General features: G+C 44.4%; 4 protein-coding genes across 6 annotated transcripts; 1 reads left to right on the top strand and 3 right to left on the bottom strand.

The window, feature by feature from the left end:
• Positions 1 to 345: 345 nt before the first annotated feature.
• LOC134102823 (PX domain-containing protein 1-like) lies at positions 346 to 1,352 on the bottom strand. The gene is made up of 4 exons (XM_062557081.1): positions 1,320 to 1,352; positions 1,125 to 1,239; positions 923 to 1,028; positions 346 to 635 (listed from the first exon to the last, which is right to left on the bottom strand). Exons 1-4 carry the CDS (start codon positions 1,329 to 1,331, stop codon positions 416 to 418), a joined length of 453 nt encoding a protein of 150 aa, XP_062413065.1. The 5' UTR covers positions 1,332 to 1,352; the 3' UTR covers positions 346 to 415.
• Positions 1,353 to 2,548: 1,196 nt separating this feature from the next.
• On the bottom strand, positions 2,549 to 7,464 carry si:dkey-154p10.3 (zinc finger and SCAN domain-containing protein 2). Its single transcript, XM_062557068.1, has 8 exons — positions 7,325 to 7,464; positions 6,528 to 7,035; positions 5,518 to 6,238; positions 5,035 to 5,134; positions 4,692 to 4,877; positions 4,210 to 4,343; positions 3,522 to 3,645; positions 2,549 to 3,328 (listed from the first exon to the last, which is right to left on the bottom strand). Exons 1-8 carry the CDS (start codon positions 7,342 to 7,344, stop codon positions 3,133 to 3,135), a joined length of 1,989 nt encoding a protein of 662 aa, XP_062413052.1. The 5' UTR covers positions 7,345 to 7,464; the 3' UTR covers positions 2,549 to 3,132.
• A 297-nt stretch (positions 7,465 to 7,761) lies between these two features.
• Positions 7,762 to 18,874, top strand: prpf4ba (pre-mRNA processing factor 4Ba). 3 transcript variants are annotated; one of them, XR_009937676.1, is made up of 16 exons: positions 7,762 to 7,818; positions 8,303 to 9,541; positions 9,805 to 9,960; positions 10,134 to 10,289; positions 10,406 to 10,487; positions 10,727 to 10,934; positions 11,445 to 11,518; positions 12,279 to 12,369; positions 12,655 to 12,802; positions 13,308 to 13,445; positions 13,748 to 13,901; positions 14,143 to 14,257; positions 14,450 to 14,601; positions 15,163 to 15,249; positions 15,397 to 16,425; positions 17,029 to 18,874. XR_009937676.1 is itself a non-coding variant. In XM_062530440.1 (15 exons), the coding sequence occupies exons 1-15, from the start codon at positions 7,766 to 7,768 to the stop codon at positions 15,598 to 15,600; spliced, it is 3,057 nt and encodes a 1,018-aa protein (XP_062386424.1). In that variant the 5' UTR covers positions 7,762 to 7,765; the 3' UTR covers positions 15,601 to 18,874. The 3 variants fall into 3 exon arrangements, 1 of the variants encoding a protein (XP_062386424.1); XR_009937670.1 differs by having other exon boundaries at positions 15,397 to 18,303; positions 18,643 to 18,874; XM_062530440.1 differs by having other exon boundaries at positions 15,397 to 18,874.
• On the bottom strand, positions 18,766 to 21,295 carry LOC134074447 (uncharacterized). Its single transcript, XM_062530441.1, has 4 exons — positions 21,163 to 21,295; positions 20,751 to 20,822; positions 20,584 to 20,660; positions 18,766 to 20,064 (listed from the first exon to the last, which is right to left on the bottom strand). The coding sequence occupies exons 1-4, from the start codon at positions 21,232 to 21,234 to the stop codon at positions 19,017 to 19,019; spliced, it is 1,269 nt and encodes a 422-aa protein (XP_062386425.1). The 5' UTR covers positions 21,235 to 21,295; the 3' UTR covers positions 18,766 to 19,016.
• Positions 21,296 to 22,701: the final 1,406 nt, after the last annotated feature.

Here is a 22,701-nt window from a genome sequence, read left to right as displayed (position 1 = left end):
TCTCTACAAAGATCATTAATGTCATATTCATCAATATACAGTACATAATATTGAATGTTTTACTCCATCTAACATGGCATGGCACACATTGTGTGATGCATATGAATCACATAAACATACTGGAGCTATAATTTTGATTATAACTGGATCTGAGAACCTGAGGTCTATTCCCTTCCCAACTGATATAAGTATCAACAATTCTTAGTAACACATTCAAAATTCAGTTCAAATATGAAAAGTAGTGAAACAGAAAAAAAAATTATTGTAACTGATGAAAACATCTCTGAAGAGCTGAATTACAAGAAGGTGAAGATGAAGTAGAAAAGTGTTTTTTAGAGGGTCAGTGTGTGAGTGTATAGCTGCCAACAGAGCAGCACTGGAGCTTCCTATGTTAGTGTTCATGATGTTGGTCCAGTTACTCCAGTATGTCCGTCTCATGGGCCTCCATGTGGAGGTATGTCATTTTGCTCATGTACACTTCAGAGGCAATGCCTTGGCGTGGTGGCTTCATAATCGGATTTGCTTCTGTCTTCATGATATGAATTACTTCGCTGTCAGGATTTGGTCCCTTGTCGTGATCACCAGAGAATGTGTGAAGCACTCTCTTTCCCTCAGCTTCGGACGTCTTTTCATATCTGCATAGGAACACATTTAAAACCAGTGAATCAGGTTCAATGTCCACTGAAGTGAGGCAGAAGCTGTATGGTGACGCATGGACAGGACAACTCAAAGTTCAGGTGCATTGACAATACTCTAAGTTGGACTGGATGCCAGTCAAAATCAGTGGTCAGAATAGTGGTCAGTTAATTGTGAAAACTTCAAGTTGATTGTGAGAGCAATATCATGCTTTACCAGCAGAGGGCCATGGTAACATGCAACAAAAACAGGCAAATTCATGTCCCATTAAATGTCCAGTACTTACACATGGCCCATGGAGCCTATGGGAAGAGATATTTCAGGTGGTGGGCAGGTATCACAGATAATGGTTTCTGTATTAGCCAAACAAAACCCATTGGACCTCCTGATTTCTGAAAAAGTCAAACATATTGGTCTGATTGGCACCTGCAAAGCAAAATAATATCGATGGCCTACTGCAATGTTTTTCATTCATTTTTCATCTATACCTGAAATGGTGATAGGAGAGTAGAGAAGCAGCTGTGTGGGGTCCAGGTTGTTCCCGATCATCAAGTCCAAATGGGATGCCTCAAAGAAGCTTAGGACTGCCTCTGATTGGGAGTACTGTGAAGACATTTTCGTTTTCAGTAAAGACACTGACATGCAATATCGATTGCATACATTAACATATGTTTAGGTGATACCTTGCTTGGCATAGTGATCACAGTTCTCAGGAATTCCTCGACACGTTCAAATTTGGCTTCGTTGTCCTCCGCTTCTTTTATTCCATATAGACCTAACCAAAGCATTTGATCATCAATTACACTTATTTTACGTTATTTCATCATCAATTAAGCGGTTTAGTCTACACAGCTTTGTAAAATATGTAGGCCTATATATAAAAGAAAGTGGTAATTGTATTGTGTTAAATTGTTTTTACACAGTTCACAAATAAAAGTGACTTTTAAGTCGATTAATAAACTCAAGAAAGTCCCGGTTACGCACCCTCAATTAAAAGTGATTCCGCGGAAGCTTCAATTTCCTCTGGAAAGGAATCTCTCAGTTTCTTCAGAATTCTTGTCAAATCGAACCAGCTTCGACGCAGCACGAGAACAGTGCTGTCAGCCCACTCTGCTCTTATTTCAAAGAAATCATCTATGCCACCATGATGGTCTACAATCAGCCGTTCAATACCCAAAACCCAACAGTTTCGAACATGCGGATTTTGCGCTTGGGTCGTTTCCTTCTCCAATCCACCTAATCTTGAAGAGTCCATGGTAGACTGTAGGACTACACGTTTGACTGGTTAAAATACGCGTAAATCCACAAAAGTAATACACAAAAACGACATTTATATATATAAAAAATGTCTATATACCCTGACGTGCGCTTACAGAAACATATCTTACATCTGTAGCACGGTAGTTATTTCGAGTTAAATATCCAGTTGAATCTTGCGCTGCTTGTTCCATGCTATCCTGATGTCCCCCTCTAATGAAAAACAAAGCTCCTCTTCAGCTTCGGGTAGATAAGCTATAGACGGTGATATATGCTGCCCGTGGCACTCGGGGTGACTTTAAGTTCATTAAGTAAGGTGACTGTGTAACAGTCGGAGGAACTTCATGAAGTTGAATAGCCTATAGTGACTGTGACACAAGAAAACCTTCTGCTGCAATTCTGACGTGTAGCACACTAAAAATGCTTCTCTTGGAAAACTCAGTTGGCTCTAATTGCAGATGCATTTCCAAGGCTACGAAATACAGGTGGGATAATCCAATTGACATTATGGGATTCTGGGTGGGATTTGGCTTTCATTTTAAGCGCAAGGCCCTTGTTTGCCCCATAGGTCAAATGGCCCCAGAGTCAATCCTGTAATCTCTTCCTATTTTGAAAGCCACAAAGTGAAAAGCCATCCACTCACCAAACATCAACATAAACATTATCATAATTTATTCAAACCTTTGCCATATTTTTGTGAAAACATTATGATAATCTCACATGGTCTGGCATAATAGTCAATCAACAACCAAGCTTAGCTTATTTACCATCAAAAACAAAATCGCCATAAAGCAGCCTTTGTGGGCTAAAAACCAGACAGCCTTCAAGAGCTTTTGATTAGGATAATCAAGCAGACACCTACAGTATCTTATCTGGTGTGTTGTTGAATTGAATTAGATCAATAGTAAAGCAGCTTTTATATTTTGTTTTATGTGTTTACAGGAAAGCCACAAGTGGGTGTTTTGTTTTTTCTATGTCTGAAACAGATAAGGACCTTTGAATTGGTCCACTTTCATTGTTACAATGATCCATTATAAAACAGTTAAAAGGAAAATGTGCCCAAAGTAACGTTGTGGAAACGTTCAGGTATAACGTGTAATTTCAAGAATTAATGAAAAGAAATCAGATGGTGACAGATCACCTGTCATTATGTTTAGCTGTGGCATATCGTGTTACTAACAGTCTTGTTTCCTACTCAAACCACAAAAATAGATTACAGAAGCTATTTCCGTGGTCTACTCAGTCAGTGGGCTTTGGGCAGACAGCAATGGCGGCCTTCTGGCTCAGCAGAGGGGAGTTCTCCGAGCTGTGGTGCTTGCGCACGTGGCGGACCAGCAGCTGCCTGTCCGGGGTGGTGTATTTGCACAGGTGACAAGGGAAGGACTCCCCTGTGTGGTGGCGCCGCAGGTGCAGGTCCAGGCTCTTCTTTTGGATGCTGTGGAGCGGACGAGAGCCGTGAGGGATGAGTAAACACTCCACTCCACAAGCACACATGCACTCTCTGAGAGCACACCTACAGTACAGTAAGCGTGTATGTGTGTGTGTGTGTGTGTTTGTGTGTACATAAAGATGTATCCACATAAACATGCATGCACATAGGACCATAAATCAATGCACACAACATTTACCTGCTGTATGAGCAGTACTGGCAGCAGTAGGGCTTCTCCTGAGTGTGTGTGCGCAAATGCCTGCGGAGGGAGCTTCGGTCGATGGACGCGTACGAACACTGGGTGCATTTGAAGGGCTTCTCACCTACAGTCGGAAAACAGCGGCCTCTTGTTAGAAAAAAAAAAAGGTTTCCCTCATTGCAGTGCAATGTCATGGCAACCCCCAACTAGGGAACAATGGCTCAGTAAGAGGCTCATGAAAGCTTTAAAGGTCTGCAACCCTTCCGTGGTGCAGATGCAGCACACTGGTCGTGTCTGAAAGAGAGATATATGACTGCATGCCTTCACGCCGTTGCGTTGCTAAAGCACTAACGGCCAATTGCACAACAGACGGTGGTGGGAAATTTCTGTTAATAGGCTACCCCTCACTAAGGATGCATTATTATCTGCTGGGCAAACTGCAGAGGTTGGCTATGCCAGGCAGTGTTGTGCGTTTGTTAAATAGATGGATTTCAGTGTTACACAACTGTTGTTTTCTATATTTGTCAAAGTAATTTCCCTGACTCATTCTGACCTGAAAATGAATAATTCAAGAAATCACTTCAGCACTACTACAAGCAGGTTAGAGTGCTGCATCTGATGGTCTGTTTCAAGAATAGACCTCGGTAAGCCACGGTGTCACAACAGTGCCATGTGGGTAATGCCTCACCTGTATGAACCCGGAGGTGCTGTTCAAGGGAGGCTTTAAGTCGGGTGCAGTAATCACAGTGCGGGCACTCAAAGGGCTTGTCTCCCTGGTGGATGCCCATGTGGCGACGCATGGTCATCTTCGTGGAGAACTTCCTGTCATTGCAAAGCATGGCCCGTGATCATCTAGTCATTCACTCACATGTCACTCTGCCAGGTTGCTCTTGAAATAAAGGTGATGCACACTGGAATACTATACTAGTATAACTGCAGCTGGCATATATATATATGTATGTATAGAGTATATGTGTATATATATCTACCGTAATTTCCCGACTATTAGCTGCGGCTTATACATTGATTTTGCAAAATTTCTTCAGCTATGAGGTTAATACAGAGGGGCAGTTAATATGGTTTTGTTTATTTTAACTTGAATAAAACACTGTCCTGCGGCTGTATTGCTGTATGGCATCAGGATTACTTCGCTGTTGTTTTAGACTTCACCTGTCACAAAGGGTGCAGCAGAATTCCTTCCTCCCTCCTGTGTTCTTCTTAAGGCGTAGAGTCTGCTCCTGCAGATGCCCGTTACTCTGGCCTTCCCTCTCCTTCCCAGTGATGCTTTGTTTTGTTCTCTTCTTCACTGGCTGATACCATGTGTCTGGCTCAAACGTCTTTGGCTTTTGTGAATTCCTGTGCAACAAAGAGGCCAAACATTGTTACTTACTGACTGTAGTGAAATGACAAACAAATGTTTCCAGATGGCTTCACATAAAATGGTACAAATGAATGGTCTTTGCAAGGCATGGATATAATAACTGTTCTGTGCCTAGTAAAACAAAAAACATACTCATTCAAGTTGTTGTGGAGTTCTTGGCATTTTTTCTTCCTTTTTTCCAAATGTTTGTGCTTTGTCCGTATATGTCGGTGAACCTTTTTCCAAGAGTTTTCTAAAAAGTGGGAAGATACAACAGTATACAGAATACCTTAATTATAATTAAATTACAATTCACTCGACTGCACAAATGTTGAATATGTCTCCATACAACTAATTGTTCTTCAGCATTATTGTAGTCAAGAAGTAATATGAACACATTCCAGTACAATATTGTGACAACACTGGAGGTACTAGTCAACACAAGAATATTTCAGGGTGTTTTTTAAGAGCTTCAAATGGATTTTGCAATGGTTCCATTTGCAATGCACATAACTGTGGTTCCCTTTGCAATGCACATTACTGTGCAGTTTACACAGTAAACCAAACATCTTTAAAAATACAACCCAGAGAGTTCATAGAAGAAATAGTTCACATGATTTGCAGTGAAACTCCTACCGACGAAATCACACTGTGGACATCTGAACCCTCCCTGGCAATGACAGCGTTTGTGTAGCTCAAACTCCGACGTAGACTGGCACCATTCGTCACAGGACGGGCACTGTAACACCAATGTCCGAGGCTGAGTTTGTGCTTGCTTCCGGCGTTTGTGCTTCAGCTCATGGGCACGCCGCGCATCCTTGCACTGAAACGTCTTGTGGCACAACGTGCACCGGTGCGGCCTGGCGCCCCTCCTCTTGCTGTGCCCCCGCCAGTGGCGCTCCATGTCCGTCCACTCCTGCGCCTCCACTCCGCAGCGAGGGCACCGGAACTCCTGCGGCCCATTGTGGCACTTGAGGTGCACGTCCAGCAGACTCCGGTTCGACACCACCACATGACAGAGAATGCAGGACATGCTTCCGTCCTCCTCAATTTGCTGAAGCGTCTCTGGAACGGACGGGCTAGTTTGTTTGTCCTCTATAAAGTCCCCAGGGCCCTGTGTGCCAGAGGCAGGCTTGCTGTCAGGAACGCTGGGCTGTTGGTGGACCCTGTTGCTGGAGATGCGGCATAAGCCAAGGGTCATCAAGTGTGCTGACTGGGCCATCTCCTCGTCATCAACGTCCGAGTCCAAACGACAGGACAGAGCATTTGGCAAGTCCGTATTGGAGTCACGGAGCTGGAACACAGATTCTTCTTCACTGTCCCCACCATTTCCATTCTCTGCAAATAAGGTACTCACCTATGAGAGCGAGGATGAAAAAAAGAATGGCAAACAATTACAAAACAATGTGTGTAGCCACCTTTTTACATTCTACAGTCTTAGTATTAGTTATACCACAACCATTATACTTTGCAGAACTTTTAAGTGCTACATGTATTTGGCATAACAGCTATTTTATGACACTGTTATGACATGATGAGCCTTTATGAGACAATTACACTTCAAATTGACCTTCCACTAAAAATATACAACATGTTCAGTGTTAGAACTCATAATCCCCTGTATCACAAAACTACGGAGTGCTCACCTCACAAGTCTCTTCCACATGGAGACTGCTCTCTGAGTTAGAACTGAGGCCCATTTCACAGGACTGAGGACTCATGTTCTGAAGCATCCCATACATAGGCAGCAAGAAAGACATGCGCTCTAGTCCCATATGGTCCATGTGGTCCTCGCCATCTTTGGAGTGCAGCTCACCATCCAGATCATAAGGGGTATCGTTTTGATTCAAAACCTCACTCTCTTCAACCTCTAACCCAACATCTGAGCTTTCGCCATCGTCTTTCTCCAAACACGTCAGGGGGCTTAAATCATGCGTTTCAGCCACATGGGTGCTGATACTGGCTTTAATGCTGCTGGTAAATTTGCATACTCTGCAACGATACACCTCTACTAGGAAGGCCTCCACCAGGCTTGATACCCTGGCCTCCATCCCCTCTGCTGAGCTGCAGTAAAGGTGGGATGTGACCCTGTCTTCTGCCAGACGCAGGGTCACTGGCGGTATGTCTTGGTAAATATCTTTGAGCCCATTCATTCTGAAATGGATAAGTAGAAAAGCAGACAATTACCATACAACAAAACTAGAAGCTATACAACTGTAAAAACTATCTACTTTATACAACAGCGGAATTACCCATTTGGTTTATAAAATCACTCATGACCACACACTGACAGTAATAACGTCTACATAAGATGAGCCCAGTAATACAGGGGAAGGGAAAACTAGCTAAGGGAACCACGTTCATTCATTGTTGTGGCGGCGGTAGGCTATACTGTCGCCATGTGAGGATGCTAGACTTCTCATCTAGTGTAAATTAGGTTTACCTCATTTGAGGGCTCGTCATGTAACATGTTTTGCTTCTTTTTTAAAAGTTCGACGGTAAAGAAAGAAGAAAGTTATTTGTAACGAATAATGGCACATAAGGTAACACTGCCCAGACCATCTTTACAACAACACAAGGCGCAGAATTTCAGGAAGTGAGTTTAGGGACCACAAGTACATTGTTTCATTTGATTGCTGGAAGTGCATATCTGAGTTGTGCTTTGTTTGGCAATACATAGCTCATATTGATGTTTTATGTAAAAAGTCACATTTTACCACAATAACTTCTGTAATAAAAGTGCACATATATTGCCAAATTAAAACAACATTATGAGATTTATATTTTTCGTGTCTTTTTGTATTTGAAATTTACATGTGGTGCCTTGCTGTGTTTACCATTCGACCTTCCTCTCCCGCGCATGAGCAAAGATGATGAAGAGACAATGAAAATGGCTGACATGGAGACGTTTGTGTTTGACAGTAGCAGAGAACATGGGTAAGAAACATGTACTCTCCTTATTGCATTAACGTTACGCAGTAATATAAATTAGCTAACAACGTATGAAACAAAAATCGTTGCAGTTGTACACGGGCGAGTTTGATTTCACAATCGTCACAAATTAACCGTATGCTAATGCTAGTCATCTACTTAACATCAAGCATAATGTTGTTATGCTAATATTGCTGCATTTTAGCTTGCTAGCAGGGTATTATTTCCTTGACATGTGTTATTATTGTCAACGGCAGAGGGCGAACAACATGCACAATGTTAGTTTGAGGTTGTTGGTTCTTGTTAGCTGAGTTCGTCCCTGGGAGTTGAAACACATTAACGTTACATTTGGGTGGATGGATTCGGAGTGGGAGCTAGTTGCTTGAGTAGAGATGCCTTGTATTATTATGGTAGCTAAATATGTTGTAGTCATACTTGTTGAAATGTTACTAATCTTCAAGATGTAAACTGGTCAATACTCTTCTTTCAGGGGAGAGGAAGTGGAGAGTTCAGAGAGGAGTGGGAATGAGGATAATGGTGATTGCACAGGAGAGGAGTTGACAGGAGATGGAAAAGACGAGCTCACGAAGCATGATCCTAAACACAAGAGAAAGAAACACAAACACCGCAGCAAACACCGGAAACACAAGCACCCGTCACCAGAAGACAAGGACCGCAGACACAAGCACAGGCACAAACACAAGAAGCGCAAACGCAAAGATTCAGCTAAAGGGGATGATGCTGGGGATAATTTCCAGGAGGGAGAGGAGGATCTCTCCCCCTCCTCACTGAAGAGACCCAGGCTGGATGACCTGGCTGTTTTGGAGGACCTGGAGAAGCAAAGGGCCATGATTCAGGCTGAGCTGGACAACGAGCTGATGGAGGGCCGGGTGCACTCCGGCATGGGCCTCATCCTGCAGGGCTACAACTCGGGCTCAGAGGAAGACGGCGGTGAGTTCCAGGAGAGGGTACGCAACGGGGAACAGTTGCGGGGACAAGGCGGCGCGTACTCGGGCAGGGAGGCGGGGAGAAGCCGATGGGACTTCACAGAAGAGGCCGCTTTTGGCTCCAGACGTCGCAGCCGAAGCAGGTCCAAGGAGCGCGAGGCGAAGCAGCACAAGGACGAGCGGAGAAAGAGCCGGAGCGAAGCCGAGCCGGACCCAAGGCATCAGGAGAAAGCTCCCCGCAGGCGGTCTCCAGAAAGGAGCTCCAGAAGTGCAGACCAGTCCAAAGAGAGAAGAACGTCGTCGGTGGAGAAAGCGGGCCAGCACTCCCAGTCACCCGAGGCCCCGCTGGTGGGCAGCACGGTGAAAAGAGCGCCCTCGCCCTCCACGACGGCGCCACCGGGAGAACAGAAACCCACGCGGTCCAAATCAGCCGACAGGAGGAGCCTGTCCAGGGAGAGGCGCTCTCGCTCCAGAGAGTGGAGGGCCAAGTTGCCAGAGGCCGAGAAGGAGAAGGACAAAGACAAGAGGCCAGGCAAGTCCCCCACCAAAGAGACCTCGTCGGGGAAAGAGAACCGATCGCCCAGCCGCAAGCGGGGGCCCAGCCCCCAGCAGCACAGTGCCTCCCCCAGGCGAAGGGAGCACCACTCCCCTCAGCGTGTCGACCGGAGGTCCGCCCCAGGCTCCTCCACATCCCGCTTCAGATCTCCAGGCAGAAGTGGGCACTCACGGTCTCAGGAGAGGAGGAGAAGGGAGGGGGATCGTCCGAGGCCTTCACCCGTCAGGTACCAGCATGTTCATTTTATGGTCATTTCCTGCATATGTTGATTTCCTACATTTTTAGCTGCTGTTGCTGCTGCAGTGAGGGTGCGATGCTATGCTCTACTACTGTTCCCTATTCGTCAAATCTAAATGCTCACTTTTAACACTCTTAACATGGCCTTCAGTGATTTGTGCTCACACCCTCTCTGACAGGCTAATGCTGTCAGTCAGTGCACTGTCCACTGTCCAGTGCACTGTCCAGTCATTTGGCATTATTATTTCACAGAACACGTCCACGGGAAGAAGCGTCAGCTAGAGGCCGAGAGGGGACAAGGGAGATGAGCCCCACATCAGGAGGGAGACGAAGGCCCAGTTGGTCGCCCCAGAGGCGCAGATCGCGCTCTCCCAGGAGACGAATCAGCAGGTCTCCTTTGAGACGCAGGTGGGAAGACAGTTACTTAGATGTGTGGAAAATAAGTAGACACACATTCATTTTCCCAGCAGTCCCCAGTCTCCATACTATTCCTCAGCCACTTTTTATTTATATATTGGATGTGTTTCTCCATCCTTTTGTAATGCCTTTGAATGTTGAGATGGAGGCCTTTTGTTGTTCAGGTCTATGGACAGGGACAGACTGGGTCGGAGACTGCGTCGGCGCTCTGGTTCACGAGAGGGTCGCCCTGGGAGACGAAGCCGGGACCGAGAGGACAAGTTCAAGGGCAGCTTGTCCGAAGGCATGAAGGCAGAGCAGGACGAGTCTGACGACGAAGTGTAAGCTATTCTCATGCAAGTTTGTAGTCTTATGTAAGTGTCAGTGGACACAGGGGAATAGTGAGGACTGCTGGAAGGTTAACTATATGTGTGGTTTGGCTTGTGTACATGTGCAGGCTGGTGGATTTTGAGGTGGACGAAGAGGATGAGGAGGCTCTCATTGAGCAGAGAAGACTTCAGCGTTTAGCCATTGTGCAGGTATGCTATAATATGATATTGTGTGATATCAAACAGTCCGTACTCAGCTTGTTAGTTTTCCTGAAACCAGTATAACTAGCATCAGTTTCGTAGCTCTGCTCGTCTTAGCTTTGTTTGTTGTGTGAAATCGCTGTGTGAGGTGAAAAACAATCTTACTGGGCTGTTGTTTTGCTCCCTGTGGCCTTATCCAATTTGCTGTTTTGTGTGTGTGTGTGTATGGTATGGGTTGCCACTGGCAGAAGTACAAGGGGGGGAATGAGGACAGCAACAATTCGGCCCCCTCGGAGCCCAACAGTCCCCAGAGCACCCCCCGCAGTCGCTCGCCGTCCCCCGATGACATCCTGGAGCGCGTGGCCGCCGACGTCAAGGAGTACGAGCGCGAGAACCTGGATACCTTCGAGGCCAACGTCAAGGCTAAGCAGAATTTGCTAGCCCAAGAGAAAGATGGTAGGACGACACATGTGGTTACATGGTGCACAGCGTGTTGTTACATGTTATGTTACATTGTGAGTGTGAAGGCCGTGATGTACTCACAGAGATGGGTGTTTCTGCAACTAAGGTCATATGACAAATATGACAAAGTCAATCCCTATACAAATTAATTTTAACCATCTGTAAAACATGTTCCCATGTATACAAAATTGCATATAGTCATTAAGATTTTAATACAGAATTATAATTTTTTTAATGTTCATCTTCAATGGGTTTCATCATTAGTTTATACCAAATGTCATTACCACAACATCTTCTTACGGCAACAAAGTACGAATTTGAACTAAAGCTGCTGTGATAAAGACGGGTCGCAGACATTTTGGTTAAGGAAGCTCATCCGCTACAAATGGAACATGTGCCAGTGTGGTTTGCCTTTTGGAAGCCAAAACCGCATGTACAATATTGCCATTGTAAATGTTTACATTGAGAATGGCAATTAGTGACACTTGTCCTCTCCCATTGCAGGATCCGGTGCGAGAAAGCCATCAGCGCCGGATATGTTTACGGAGTCCGATGACATGTTTGCAGCCTACTTTGATGTGAGTGCTCAGTAACCGATTTCCATTGCACAGGTCTTTGACCTTCACCTGTCTCTCTGTTTAAATGCACGCGTTTGTGAAAGCGGATCTGCACAGGTCTGGTTACAGGCAGCCTGTGTGAGCGTTTGTCTTTTTGTCATCACTGCTGTCCATGTCCAAACAATTCGTTATATGGACTTATCAAATTCCATGATGCCATCAGGTTCCATGTCACCTGCTTGCCTCTGAGAGATTGTAAAAGTGAAGTCTTACAATCACATTGCTTTGTGTTTAGTGAATTACCCCTCTTTGTTACTTCTTTGAGGTACATTGGCATGTACTTCAACGCTTGTAACAGAAAGCAGAACCATTTACCTGGTTATGTGTCTTAACTTGGTAGGTATACTGGGAATTTACAATCCCATTCAACTATGTAACTGGGCAGATATTCGGCTATCCAAAAATACACAGGTTTCTACCAGCTTTGAATATGACAGGATGACCCATTTTTCTGTGTGTGCTTCACCATTCCATTTCCATGTAACACAGTGAAATAAGAGGTTGACACAAAAACTGTGATAATAACTTGAGATTTGGATAGCTTTGGCTTCTTAACCTCAAAAGTAAACATTTGCACAATAAACCACTGATAGTGCAACAAAAGAATGAACGTGCAACAAAAGAAGCAGAACCACTGGAGAGAAGAGGTTAATCAGTTGAAATGTCAGTTCCATATTTCAGATATTGTGTGGTGAAAACGTTGTCCATGTTCTGTCTGCAGAGTGCAAGGCTACGAGCCGCTGGCATTGGGAAAGACTTCAAGGAGAACCCCAACCTCAAGGACAACTGGACGGACGCAGAGGGCTACTACCGTACGTTTGAATCCCTAAGTCACCCAAAAGAATTATGTGGAGAAAAACATATTTGTAGTTGAAGTATTTGCCATTTTTCTGCCATCAACAAATGTGCAGTCATGTTTAGTAGCGTTAGGTTCCATGGAATTTCTAATATGTTCCATGTGTTTCTTGTTAAATTTCAATGTCACTACATCTTCGTCATTTATTTATACCTACTTGGGCCAGTTTTGGTTCTGAGAGCCAAATGAAGCAGTGTTGTTACTCAGAGGAACAAGCTGTGCCGTCTGTTTCCCTTCCCAGGAGTAAATATTGGGGAGATGTTGGACAAGAGGTACAGCGTGTATGGATACACTGGACAAGGTGTGTTCAGCAACGTGATCCGAGCCAGAGACACGGCCAGGGCCAACCAGGAGGTGGCCGTGAAGATCATCCGTAACAACGAGCTCATGTGAGTCTGTCCGACTGGCCTCACCACCGCACACAGTACGCTGTAGCGAGTCAAGATGTGAAGGCCTCCTTAGAGGATTTCATCCACAGATAGATACTAGCTAGTTCACAGCACACTGCAACTGATAAAAGCTAGCTGCTAGCTGGCTAACTGTAATTGTGTGTAAGGAGAGTTGAGAGATTTGTTCCCTTTTGATTCACACGGTGCAAAACAGACAGTCGCACATGTTGGCTGAAGAGATGTGAGATGTGTTTTGTCCCCCTTTCCCACTAGTTTGCAGCTGTCTTGAGAACAGATGAAGAACTGTCTCCATCCCTTTCTCCTTTAAACCCCACTCTGCATGTAGGCACTAGGCAGGCTTCAGCAAACATGTCCATTACTGGTATTTGGAGTTATACATGCCTTTTGGGTTGGGTCAGACCTTCTTTTTTTCAAAAGAAAAAAAAAGGGGGGTACAAAACCTGCATGTTGTTGATCTAACTTAAAAAATGTGTCCACTCCTCAGGCAGAAAACGGGTCTTAAAGAGCTGGAGTTCCTAAAGAAGCTGAATGATGCTGACCCTGACGACAAGTTCCACTGTCTCCGGCTCTTCAGGCACTTCTACCACAAGCAGCACCTGTGTCTGGTGTTCGAGCCGCTTAGGTGAGTGCACATGGACTAGCTCCATGTCGGCCAGTGCTCATAAGTACTGTCTTCATGAGACAAGTAGTTTCCCATGGTTGTCCTATCATGAAACAAAGGCCAAGAGGGCATTAAGGACTTAGCTTTGTTTCTGTATTCGTCTCCCAAGGGCTTAGATTACGTAATTAGCTCGCAATTTATCAGCTTAGAGTCTACACTCATTCTGCCAGAGAATAAAGTGTGTGTGTGTGTGTGTGTGTGTGTGTGTGTGCATGCGCGTGTGTTTTTTGTGTGTGTGTGGGTGTGTGTCTTTTTGACTACAGTATGAACCTCCGTGAGGTGCTGAAGAAGTATGGCAAAGATGTGGGGCTGCACATCAAAGCTGTGCGGTCCTACAGCCAGCAACTCTTCCTGGCCCTCAAACTGCTCAAGCGCTGCAACATCCTCCATGCTGACATCAAGCCAGATAACATTCTGGTGAGCCACTTTACACATGGCCTGACGCACAGTATTAGTCATCCCATTAGCTGCTCTCATTTAGAGAAGTGGTTTACTGATGCAAGACAATGGTCACAAAATTGATTTATGGTGAAATTAAAGACTATCCAGGGGAGCGACAATAAACACTAATGGCACGAGTCTATGGCTTGCTCAAGACTATTGGTGTCACCCAGACCCACGCAAGGCACACCTGGTTAACGTCACATCTCCTACACAGGTGAACGAGTCCAAGACCATCCTCAAGCTGTGCGACTTCGGGTCAGCCTCACATGTGGCCGACAACGACATCACTCCATACCTGGTCAGCCGTTTCTACCGGGCACCAGAAATCAGTAAGCTTTGACTTGGACTTAAGATTCAGCATGTCACTGGGATTTCATTTGATTCATTTTTTTGCCAGCTTAGTTTTCAGTTTTGAGCATCAAGTGAATGTATGTGGTCCCGGTTCTGTCGGGACACTTTAAACACTTTGCTTTTACGGTCAAAGGTTCTGCGAAAAAATGTTGCTCATGCTCTCTCCACAGTCATTGGGAAGCCGTATGATTATGGACTGGACATGTGGTCCGTGGGATGCACTCTCTATGAGTTGTACACAGGGAAGATCCTCTTTGCTGGGAAAACCAACAACCACATGATTAAGCTTGCAATGGACCTAAAGGGCAAGATGCCTAACAAGGTGAGGTTTGCCAGGAGAGAGACTGTTGGGATAACTGTGCCAGAGATAAGACGGCTCCTCTAAAGTTTGCATGCTCTCTTAAATTCAACTAAAATTTGTAACATGTATGGCGCTGCCAGAAGGCACAAATATCTAGCAAAAAGTGACACTGACACAAGAACAATTTTGGGCCTTAAACTTCCCCAGTTCAGGGGAGGATTGCTGATTGCTTCATGTTGATTGCTGTAAGAGATTGCAAAAACCCCAGGCAGTTGTATTTCCCAGTATTTATATTTTTGTGGTGGCTGTCGGTCATGCTTAGTAGGCAAGTTCTTAGATTTCTTTTTTGAGAAAAAAAACCTGATACTCATATGTTAACTTTGAAAGACCCCTTGTTTTTACAGGATCAGAGATTGGCATTCAAATACTTTAACAAGCGTGCCTGTTCTAATGTGGTGGTTCATTTTTGCTAGTGAATATTTATACACAGCACTCATTTAGTTCTAAGCTCATTCCCTCTCCTCATTTTTCAAGACAGTGTTTTTTGTTTTTTTTAACAAATGTGTTTGTGTCTCTCTACAGATGATTAGAAAAGGCCTGTTCAAGGACCAGCACTTTGATCAAAATTTAAACTTCTTGTACATAGAAGTAGATAAGGTTACTGAGAGAGTAAGTACATCATTTATTCACTTCCCTGTGCTCTGACATGCTTAACGGAAAAGTAATTCACTCGACTTTGCCATAACCCGGTTTCTTTATGCCCCCACTCCCCTTCCAATGTTGCTGTTTTTCTCTCTTCTGTCCATCCCATCGCAGGAGAAGGTCACCGTCATGAGTACCATTAACCCCACCAAGGACCTGCTGGTCGATATGATTGGCCGCCAGAGACTTCCGGAGGACCAACGTAAAAAGGTCATGCAGCTCAGAGACTTACTGGACCAGATTCTCATGCTGGACCCGGCCAAGAGGATCAGCATCAACCAGGCCCTGCAGCACCCCTTCATCCAGGAGAAGATCTGAGATCTCACAGCTACCCCTCCGGACTCATGAGGACTCTCACACTTAAGTACTCCACATCCTGCCCAAAACGTGCTGCAAAACAGTACATTTGTATCCCACATTCTTGACTTTGACTTCTTTTTTTTTTTTTTTTTTTTTTTTTAAGCAACACGCATTTTTAAGCTTCTCGTTCCTTTGTTTGTGTGCAGTAATATATCAAATCAGGGGTGTAGAGTATCTGTTTAGTTTGTTCTTGAAAAGGTTGTTGTAAAATATCAAGAAGAACTGCGCTGAATTCTACTTTAAAATGATATTTCAGAGAATACGATGTCTGTTCTACATGTAAGTCTCAGATTTGCCACAAGTGTAAGATAAGCTTAGCTTTTTAGCTGTTGTAGCAGACTTCCTCAGAATTGTAAATATGTTTCACTAAGCTTTTCAGATCCCGAGTAGAAGGGGTTTTTGGGGGATCATTTGAAGTCGGCAATGCTACAACAGAAAATGTCAGTGGGCCTTACAGGAACTGTGGTTAGGTTTAGGTCCAGTTTCAGTTTAGAGCGAAGTACAGCCACCTGTATATAGGTGAGGTATACAGTGTGGTCTTGGTAGTGTGGTTTAAGACCAGCATAAATGCTGTGCGTGTCCACGTCTCCCTCAGGTGTGAGAGCGAGAGCGCGCCCACCCCTTCCCCACCTCCACCGGTGTGCTGGCCCGCGTCCGCATGCCCTCGCTGTAGGTGTGTCTCTGCCCAATTTGGCATCTCGGGGGTTCCGACTGGTGGCTCACCTGCAGGGGAAGTCCACCTCTTTTTCAGGCAGGTTGGGTACCACTTTCAGTACACTGAAGGTAAGCATACACCGCCCTCCCCTCCCAAAGGCCCCCTCGGTTAGCTTCTCCTGGTGTTCTTATCACTTGTTATACGTGTCGTGCGAACATCCTCTGACTCTTAATTGATTGATTTGTTTGGGGGGGGGGGAATTGCGGGGTGTCACCTGCATGTTGCAAACTCTAAACAGGAACCTCCATCCTTTTGTAGTTTTGGATGTTTGTCATCAGTTTTCCTGTTGATGGTATGGCCATTCTAATGCAAAAAAATAAATGAAAATAAAACATCAGAACAGAATTAGAGAACACATTGAGCCTATGAAGTGCCCAGAGAGAGGGATTCAGGGTAAGGGTGGGAAGGGGGGCCGCAGCACCTTCAGTGTACTGCTGCCTCTGTCCGTGCTGACCCGATGTGCAGTGTGCTCTCCCAGTTTCCTGATTTCACCCTTGAAATGGCTGAAACTGCACATTGACATGTTTAAAACTCCAGTTGTGTCGCCTGCACTACCCCCTGTGTTCCTTTCAGTTCGAATGTGCACTTTCCAAAGGCTGTTTAAAATGCTTTTCTTGTGTTGCATCCTCTGTTCTTATGTGTGTTTGTGATCATGTTGTCTTTTGATACAGGGGTATTCCTGATCTGGTCTTTGAATCTGCTTGTTATGAGCGGTAATTGCTTCTTTACTTTATTTCCTGAATAATGTCAAGGCCACCTTTTTGGAAGTTCTGTATACATCTACAGAAAGCAAAATAGCAGCCAGTATACTATAAAGTAGTAAATGTTTAACTATTTTCTCTTTTTCTTTTTTTCTCTCTCTCCTGCATGTTGACTTGACAGTTTGAATTTATTGTAAATTCACAGTAAATGTGATCTGTTAAAGAACAAAAAAAAAATAAAGATGTTTTGTGAAGAGAGTAATGACCAAGCAAGTATGAAGACCTCCGGTCTCTCATTTTGAAACAAGGCCGTTTCCGCAGTGATTCTTCCGCGTCAGGGTTTATTGAATAGACTCAGTGTGCATTGCAGGAAGCAGTAGAGCATCCAGTTGTGTATTTCCCACCACTAACTGTTGTTTGTGATGTTTTTCCTGCTGTCCCCCCCCCCCACCCTCCATCCCCCCTGGTTGCTGAGAGAGAGGCAGAGACCCAGTATGCCCCCACCAGCCCAGCGGGGCTCTGCCTTGAGCACCCTCCCACCAGAGCCTGCCTCTGCTTTCACTGAGACGACACCTCCACAAGGCTGCTCACCCAGGTCATTTCTAATGGCATGTGTAGCTGAGTGCCAAAGCCATGTTAAGATGTACATCTGAAACACGGGGGTGGGACGGATTATAAGCTACATTTACTGTGTGTTCAAGATGAAAGATATCCCTGTAGGGCCCTTTCATGGTTTTCGACTGCATAGTTTACAATTATGGGGGCTTAGAGGTGATTATGAAAGGGTAAACTGTCTGCTGAGCCACATTTTTAGAAGACTATACTACAGAAGCAGAGACCTATGTGAAGTTATGCTTGGGTAGATACGGGTGTGCATGAAGCAGCAACTTCCTAATTTAACAAAAGACTGTGGAGATCCAAGTGTATCCAAGTTATTATGTAGGCTAATGCTCTGAAATTGCTTCACAAAAGCTGTGATTTGTGTAACCGCTTGTCATAAGCAGCTACTAAATCTATGACTTTTTGTATCTGTTTTAGAAGCGTGTGATTGGGTTAATCTAGTGCCTCTCATACTTCTTTACAGCTAGCCAATACAGGGGAAACCCTCATACACATCAGCAGCGTTTTCAGATGCTTCAGTCTGTATTGTCCTTGCAAGTGTGCAGCAAGATGCTGGTTTACGTATTCTCTGTTTTAGGTGCAGCCCCTTAGAGAAGTCTCACAAGGAACCTCTACTGGACAAAGGTTTCTGTTCTAGAGAGCGTACTTTTTAAAGTTTAAACATGGCTGCAGTTTGCTTTTGTTCCCTTATAGATTAGAACAGCTGTTTTTAAGAAATAATACATCATAGTGCATTTGTAGTACACTATTATACTTAAAATTATAAATATATATTTTACATGTAGTACTGACTTGAGAAAGATTTACATGGTGATATTACCACACTTGACCTATTAATAATTAATTGGCATATCTTTGCCAAGTGATCAACATTGAGGTAATGCCTTTCTTCTTTGTTACTGACCAATCTGTACAGATACAAGTATGATAACTCTGGTGACCTTAAATATCTGTGTTTTTCAGGGTAAGTCAGCTTCCTCCACTTCCTTGTTTGGCCATACAAGACATCAAGTCCCGATTTCCCATCTACCGCCTAGTGATTGTGCTCTGTGGAGTCTATTGTTTTATTCATCTTTAGGAATGTTGATGTCTACTCTTACGTCACAACTCTTTGGTGCAAGCATGAACATGCATAGAAACTGTGGAGTACATCATGTCTTAAAACTTAAAAATAAATTGGAATGATTGTAACCTTTATCCAGTCTTGTGAATTAATCAGACACAACCTCTGTATTGACTTAATTACCTAAAACTACATGTGTGTTTGCTAACTACAATGGAGACTTCAAATAACATCCCCCATGACTTAAATATGTAAAGATCATTACATTGATATATTAAGCCTTACTTTTGTGTCCTTTTGTAAAACCTGTGCGACCCGTCTTTGATATTTCCTTCTTGGTAGCTTTTAAACGTTTGGTTTTATTGAGCGAAGTTGGTTTTGTTGATGAACCTGAAGAAAGGCCTGGCGCAAGCTTTTCAGCTCTAAGTTCAGAGCATGAACTAGGCCTGTGTGAGGGACCAGCTTTGTGCTTAGAGCCCATCTTTGACTGCCGCTGTTTAGTTTGAACGCTTGACTTCGTCATCTTCTGGGTCACGGAAGCCTTGTCTGAAGTAGCCACGTCTGTGAAAACGGACACCGCAGACCTGCACTCTCCTCTTCCCGAGACCGCTGACCGGGGGTCACAAGGGTCCGGTTTCCTCTGACGCGAGCAGCACCTTGTGATGGGGACTGCCGTGGCGGGTCGTGATCGGCCTGTCCTGACCCGTTCTTTCAACACCGTGGCAGCTTGAAGTCTCTCCAGCTCGATCAAGCGGGAGACGATAGCGGCGACGGAGGCGTCCTGCGTATACAAACCAAGCCATGCTTTCTCCGCATCCCCCTCGTCAGGGAGGGACGACAGGCTCAGAGCCATATGCCACCACTTCAGGGGTCCTGGCAGAACCTCAGGATAAACCTGCTGGGCTTCTGTGGCCTCTCTGGTCAAGATGTCGTCTGGATCCCTGTCAAAGGGCTCAGGTCTCAGGTCCATCTGGATAGGACTGGCCCAGCGGGACCGTGCGTTTCCCTTCTCTTGGTCAGAGATGTCGCTGTCGTTTGAGTGGTAGCCCATCCGTTCCCTGCTGCTCTCATTAATGTCTGCACCCCAAAGGTCAGAAACGCTGGTCCACTCTCTGTTAACCCACCACCTGCTCTGGACCCCCTGGCTGCTTGAGACCTGGATGGGGGTGATTCTCAGCAAATCGGCACTCTTGACTGCGTCCTGCTGCTGCGGTCCTTGTGTCTGCTGATAGAAGTCCCCACCAGTGACGAACTGCGGCTTCAGATGGTCACGCCACCTCTGTGTCAGCATTCTTGGTCTCGTGCCAGAGAGCTCCTCTAGACTAGATTTTATTGAAACAAAAAACACAAAACACTTTTTAGAATTTGAGAGTGAATCCAACCAGTAAATCTAGTAAGCTAGTCTGCACAGCATCGAATGTGCAGAGTACAGAAAATGTACTAAGAGGGTCACTATAATGATGTGCTCAGTCGAACCATTTCCCTAGCATAAGTGGTTTTGTGTTGCAAGGCCTCGGAAAGGTGCACAGAGTTCAAATACAGGTTACAGACTGGCAAGGAAGGCAGCGCAGCCATCAGATGCTGTCAGAGAGGTGGTGTACATTTCTGATTTATTCACCACATGTAAAGGCCTTGACACAGAGCATGCTATTGACATAGAGGGAGACTAAACTATTGTTGTCTCTAAACAGTGAAACCAGCAATAAAGTTACAGATGCATGTTAGACAGGGAATGAATTAGGCCTTCCACAAGCCTCATTCACACAATTAAATGAACTCTGAGTGAGTGGGCTGTCATCACAGTGCAAAGCTGCAGGGCAGAGGAGGTGATGTGCACTTACACTAAGGGTGATTCTAGGTTGCTACTGCAGCGATAGTCCTCCCTTACCAGACTTCCATTGCAGTTGTGCACTTGGGGCTGTAATGAAAATTAGTTTATGGGAAAGAAATGTATTAGAAATGTATCTTCCTTCATCAATCAATCCTTGCAACACCACAGATGTCTTACCTGATGGTTTGGTTTTCCTCTTGAGATGTCAAGTTCCTCAAGGCGACGTACTAACTGGGAAATGTAGTCATCCTAAAATCATGTTTAATGATAAATCACCCAAATAAAATGAATGCACAGGCAGGGTAGCCCACACACAGAATTCAAATAGCAGCTGTCTTTTAAGACCTAATGACAATAAAATTGGTAGTCTGAGTCAGCTAACAACCTACACGCAAGTTAATTAGTAGCATACGTAGGTGGTTCTAACAAGGCTAGAATGATTAACTGATCTGTCCTGTTAGGTAGCTTGCACTTAAGATCTCGACAGTAAAATCTTAAGTAAACTTAATAATAACAAATATATAATAACAATAATAATAATGTCAACATCATTTAGACCTATTTGTTCAATATAAATGTTTCCACTCACATTATATTTGTGCAATCCATTGACGGGCAGCGGAAGGGCACCTGTATCTTCTGTCAAAGCTGATCTATGCATTCCGTAGAAAGTAGTTTTGTTCTACTGAACAAAGTAAAATAACGCTAGTGTGGTAAGGCAGCCGCGTATGTTAGTTGCTCTGTAGCCTTCTGAAAGAGACTCGATCATCTTTCAAAGCATGAACCCTCGCGTGCGTGATTACGCGCGTAATAACATAAAACCTCTCATGTTTCAGCTGTGTCATTCAAAAAATGTCCAACCACTCTAATGAATCGGGCAGTCAGGCGATAAGTTTCAGCGAGTGTAAACTATTCCACAGTTGTATCGACAGCTGTGCACAATGAGATTTTGCTTGCAAACAACAGAAGCTACAAATTAACAGAGTCCAGGGGGAGTAGCGCGCCATAAAACCATGGTAACAGCTTTCCATTTCCCTGCTCCAGCTTTCCATGGCAGCTGGAGATTCACAAAATGTACATTTGTCAAAGTTCTGTATCTAGTTAATTTTATTTCTCTGAAGTGTGGAATGTTATGTCAGTAGAATTCAGGGACGTGTGTGTGTATAGGAAACTAAAAGCCTGTACCGGTAGGTTTTGGTCACGGCTTTTGTGGCATGGTGGCAATTTGGGAACTTAACACTGGAGGGTGCTTTGAGCATAGAAAAGTAGCCCTGTGGCATGTAATAATAGACATTCTGCCAAACAACCATACAAGCCTGCCACTGAGTGATTAGAACTCACAAGAGTGCGTCCATCTATGTTGTGTTGAAGTCGTTCTGTAGGTGAACTTTCTCTCCATTTACTTATTTTCACAAACTTACTCTATGAAGATTATGCTTGTTTTTCTTTTCATTTGAGCTTTAGAGAAGCTGTTTAGACCTAGAATATATTTAAGGCCCTCGTTCACATTAGAATTAATTTAAACTATACTGTGTTGATTAATGTTTTGAGGCCTCTGTTGCATCTCCACACTAGTAGGCCTAGGTGTGAATAGGTACAACCTGTCAACACACCAACCTCATCCTGTTTTGAAATGTGTGTGGTTTAACCTTGTTTGCTGGTACCCCTATGCCAGTGGTCGGCAATAGGCGGCCCGCGGGCCAGATGCGGCCCGCAAGCAAAAAACATCTGGCCCGTGAGATCTTTTGAACCAGAGAATGAAGAAAAAAAAAACTTTTTAAAAATCGGACTGCCAGTCTCAAACATGCTCTTTATTTTGAAACGTAACTTTCCAGAACAGAAGAATTTCAATCAATCTAAATGCTTAGATATTTGTTTCATCTGAATACGAGTGAAGCACGCAGCGAGGTGCAGCGTGAACGCACAACATGCAAAATCAAATGAAGTCAGTGGACAGCGCTGGTTCTCAAATTCCAAGCTAGTCCCTAAAACACATGTTGTCATTCAAACAACGGACATAGGCTTATGGTGATAATTAAAACACGACTTCTTTTAAACAGGCCTGACATCAAACAGGCAATTTACGCACAGAACTGTGAAAAGTAAAACACGAGTTTCAAACATTAAT

Source organism: Sardina pilchardus, chromosome 2, assembly GCF_963854185.1.
Source record: "Sardina pilchardus chromosome 2, fSarPil1.1, whole genome shotgun sequence".
Taxonomy (NCBI): domain Eukaryota; kingdom Metazoa; phylum Chordata; class Actinopteri; order Clupeiformes; family Clupeidae; genus Sardina; species Sardina pilchardus.
Note: the sequence above shows the minus strand (reverse complement) of the source record. Positions and strands in the feature narration are given on the sequence as shown.

Coding starts and splice junctions, on each gene's coding strand:
- LOC134074447 (XM_062530441.1), bottom strand. CDS start 21,234: ATGCATAGATCAGCTTTGACAGAAGATACAGGTGCCCTTCCGCTGCCC. Junction 20,823..21,162: donor ATGGATTGCACAAATATAAT/GTGAGTGGAAAC, acceptor ACATGATTTTAG/GATGACTACATTTCCCAGTT. Junction 20,661..20,750: donor GAGGAAAACCAAACCATCAG/GTAAGACATCTG, acceptor TTTTCATTACAG/CCCCAAGTGCACAACTGCAA.
- LOC134102823 (XM_062557081.1), bottom strand. Junction 1,029..1,124: donor CTCTCCTATCACCATTTCAG/GTATAGATGAAA, acceptor TGACTTTTTCAG/AAATCAGGAGGTCCAATGGG. Junction 636..922: donor ATAGGCTCCATGGGCCATGT/GTAAGTACTGGA, acceptor GTTCCTATGCAG/ATATGAAAAGACGTCCGAAG.
- prpf4ba (XM_062530440.1), top strand. CDS start 7,766: ATGAAAATGGCTGACATGGAGACGTTTGTGTTTGACAGTAGCAGAGAA. Junction 10,935..11,444: donor GCTAGCCCAAGAGAAAGATG/GTAGGACGACAC, acceptor CTCCCATTGCAG/GATCCGGTGCGAGAAAGCCA. Junction 12,370..12,654: donor GGACGCAGAGGGCTACTACC/GTACGTTTGAAT, acceptor TTCCCTTCCCAG/GAGTAAATATTGGGGAGATG.
- si:dkey-154p10.3 (XM_062557068.1), bottom strand. CDS start 7,344: ATGACGAGCCCTCAAATGAG. Junction 6,239..6,527: donor ATGTGGAAGAGACTTGTGAG/GTGAGCACTCCG, acceptor TCGCTCTCATAG/GTGAGTACCTTATTTGCAGA. Junction 5,135..5,517: donor TCCACAGTGTGATTTCGTCG/GTAGGAGTTTCA, acceptor CCCACTTTTTAG/AAAACTCTTGGAAAAAGGTT.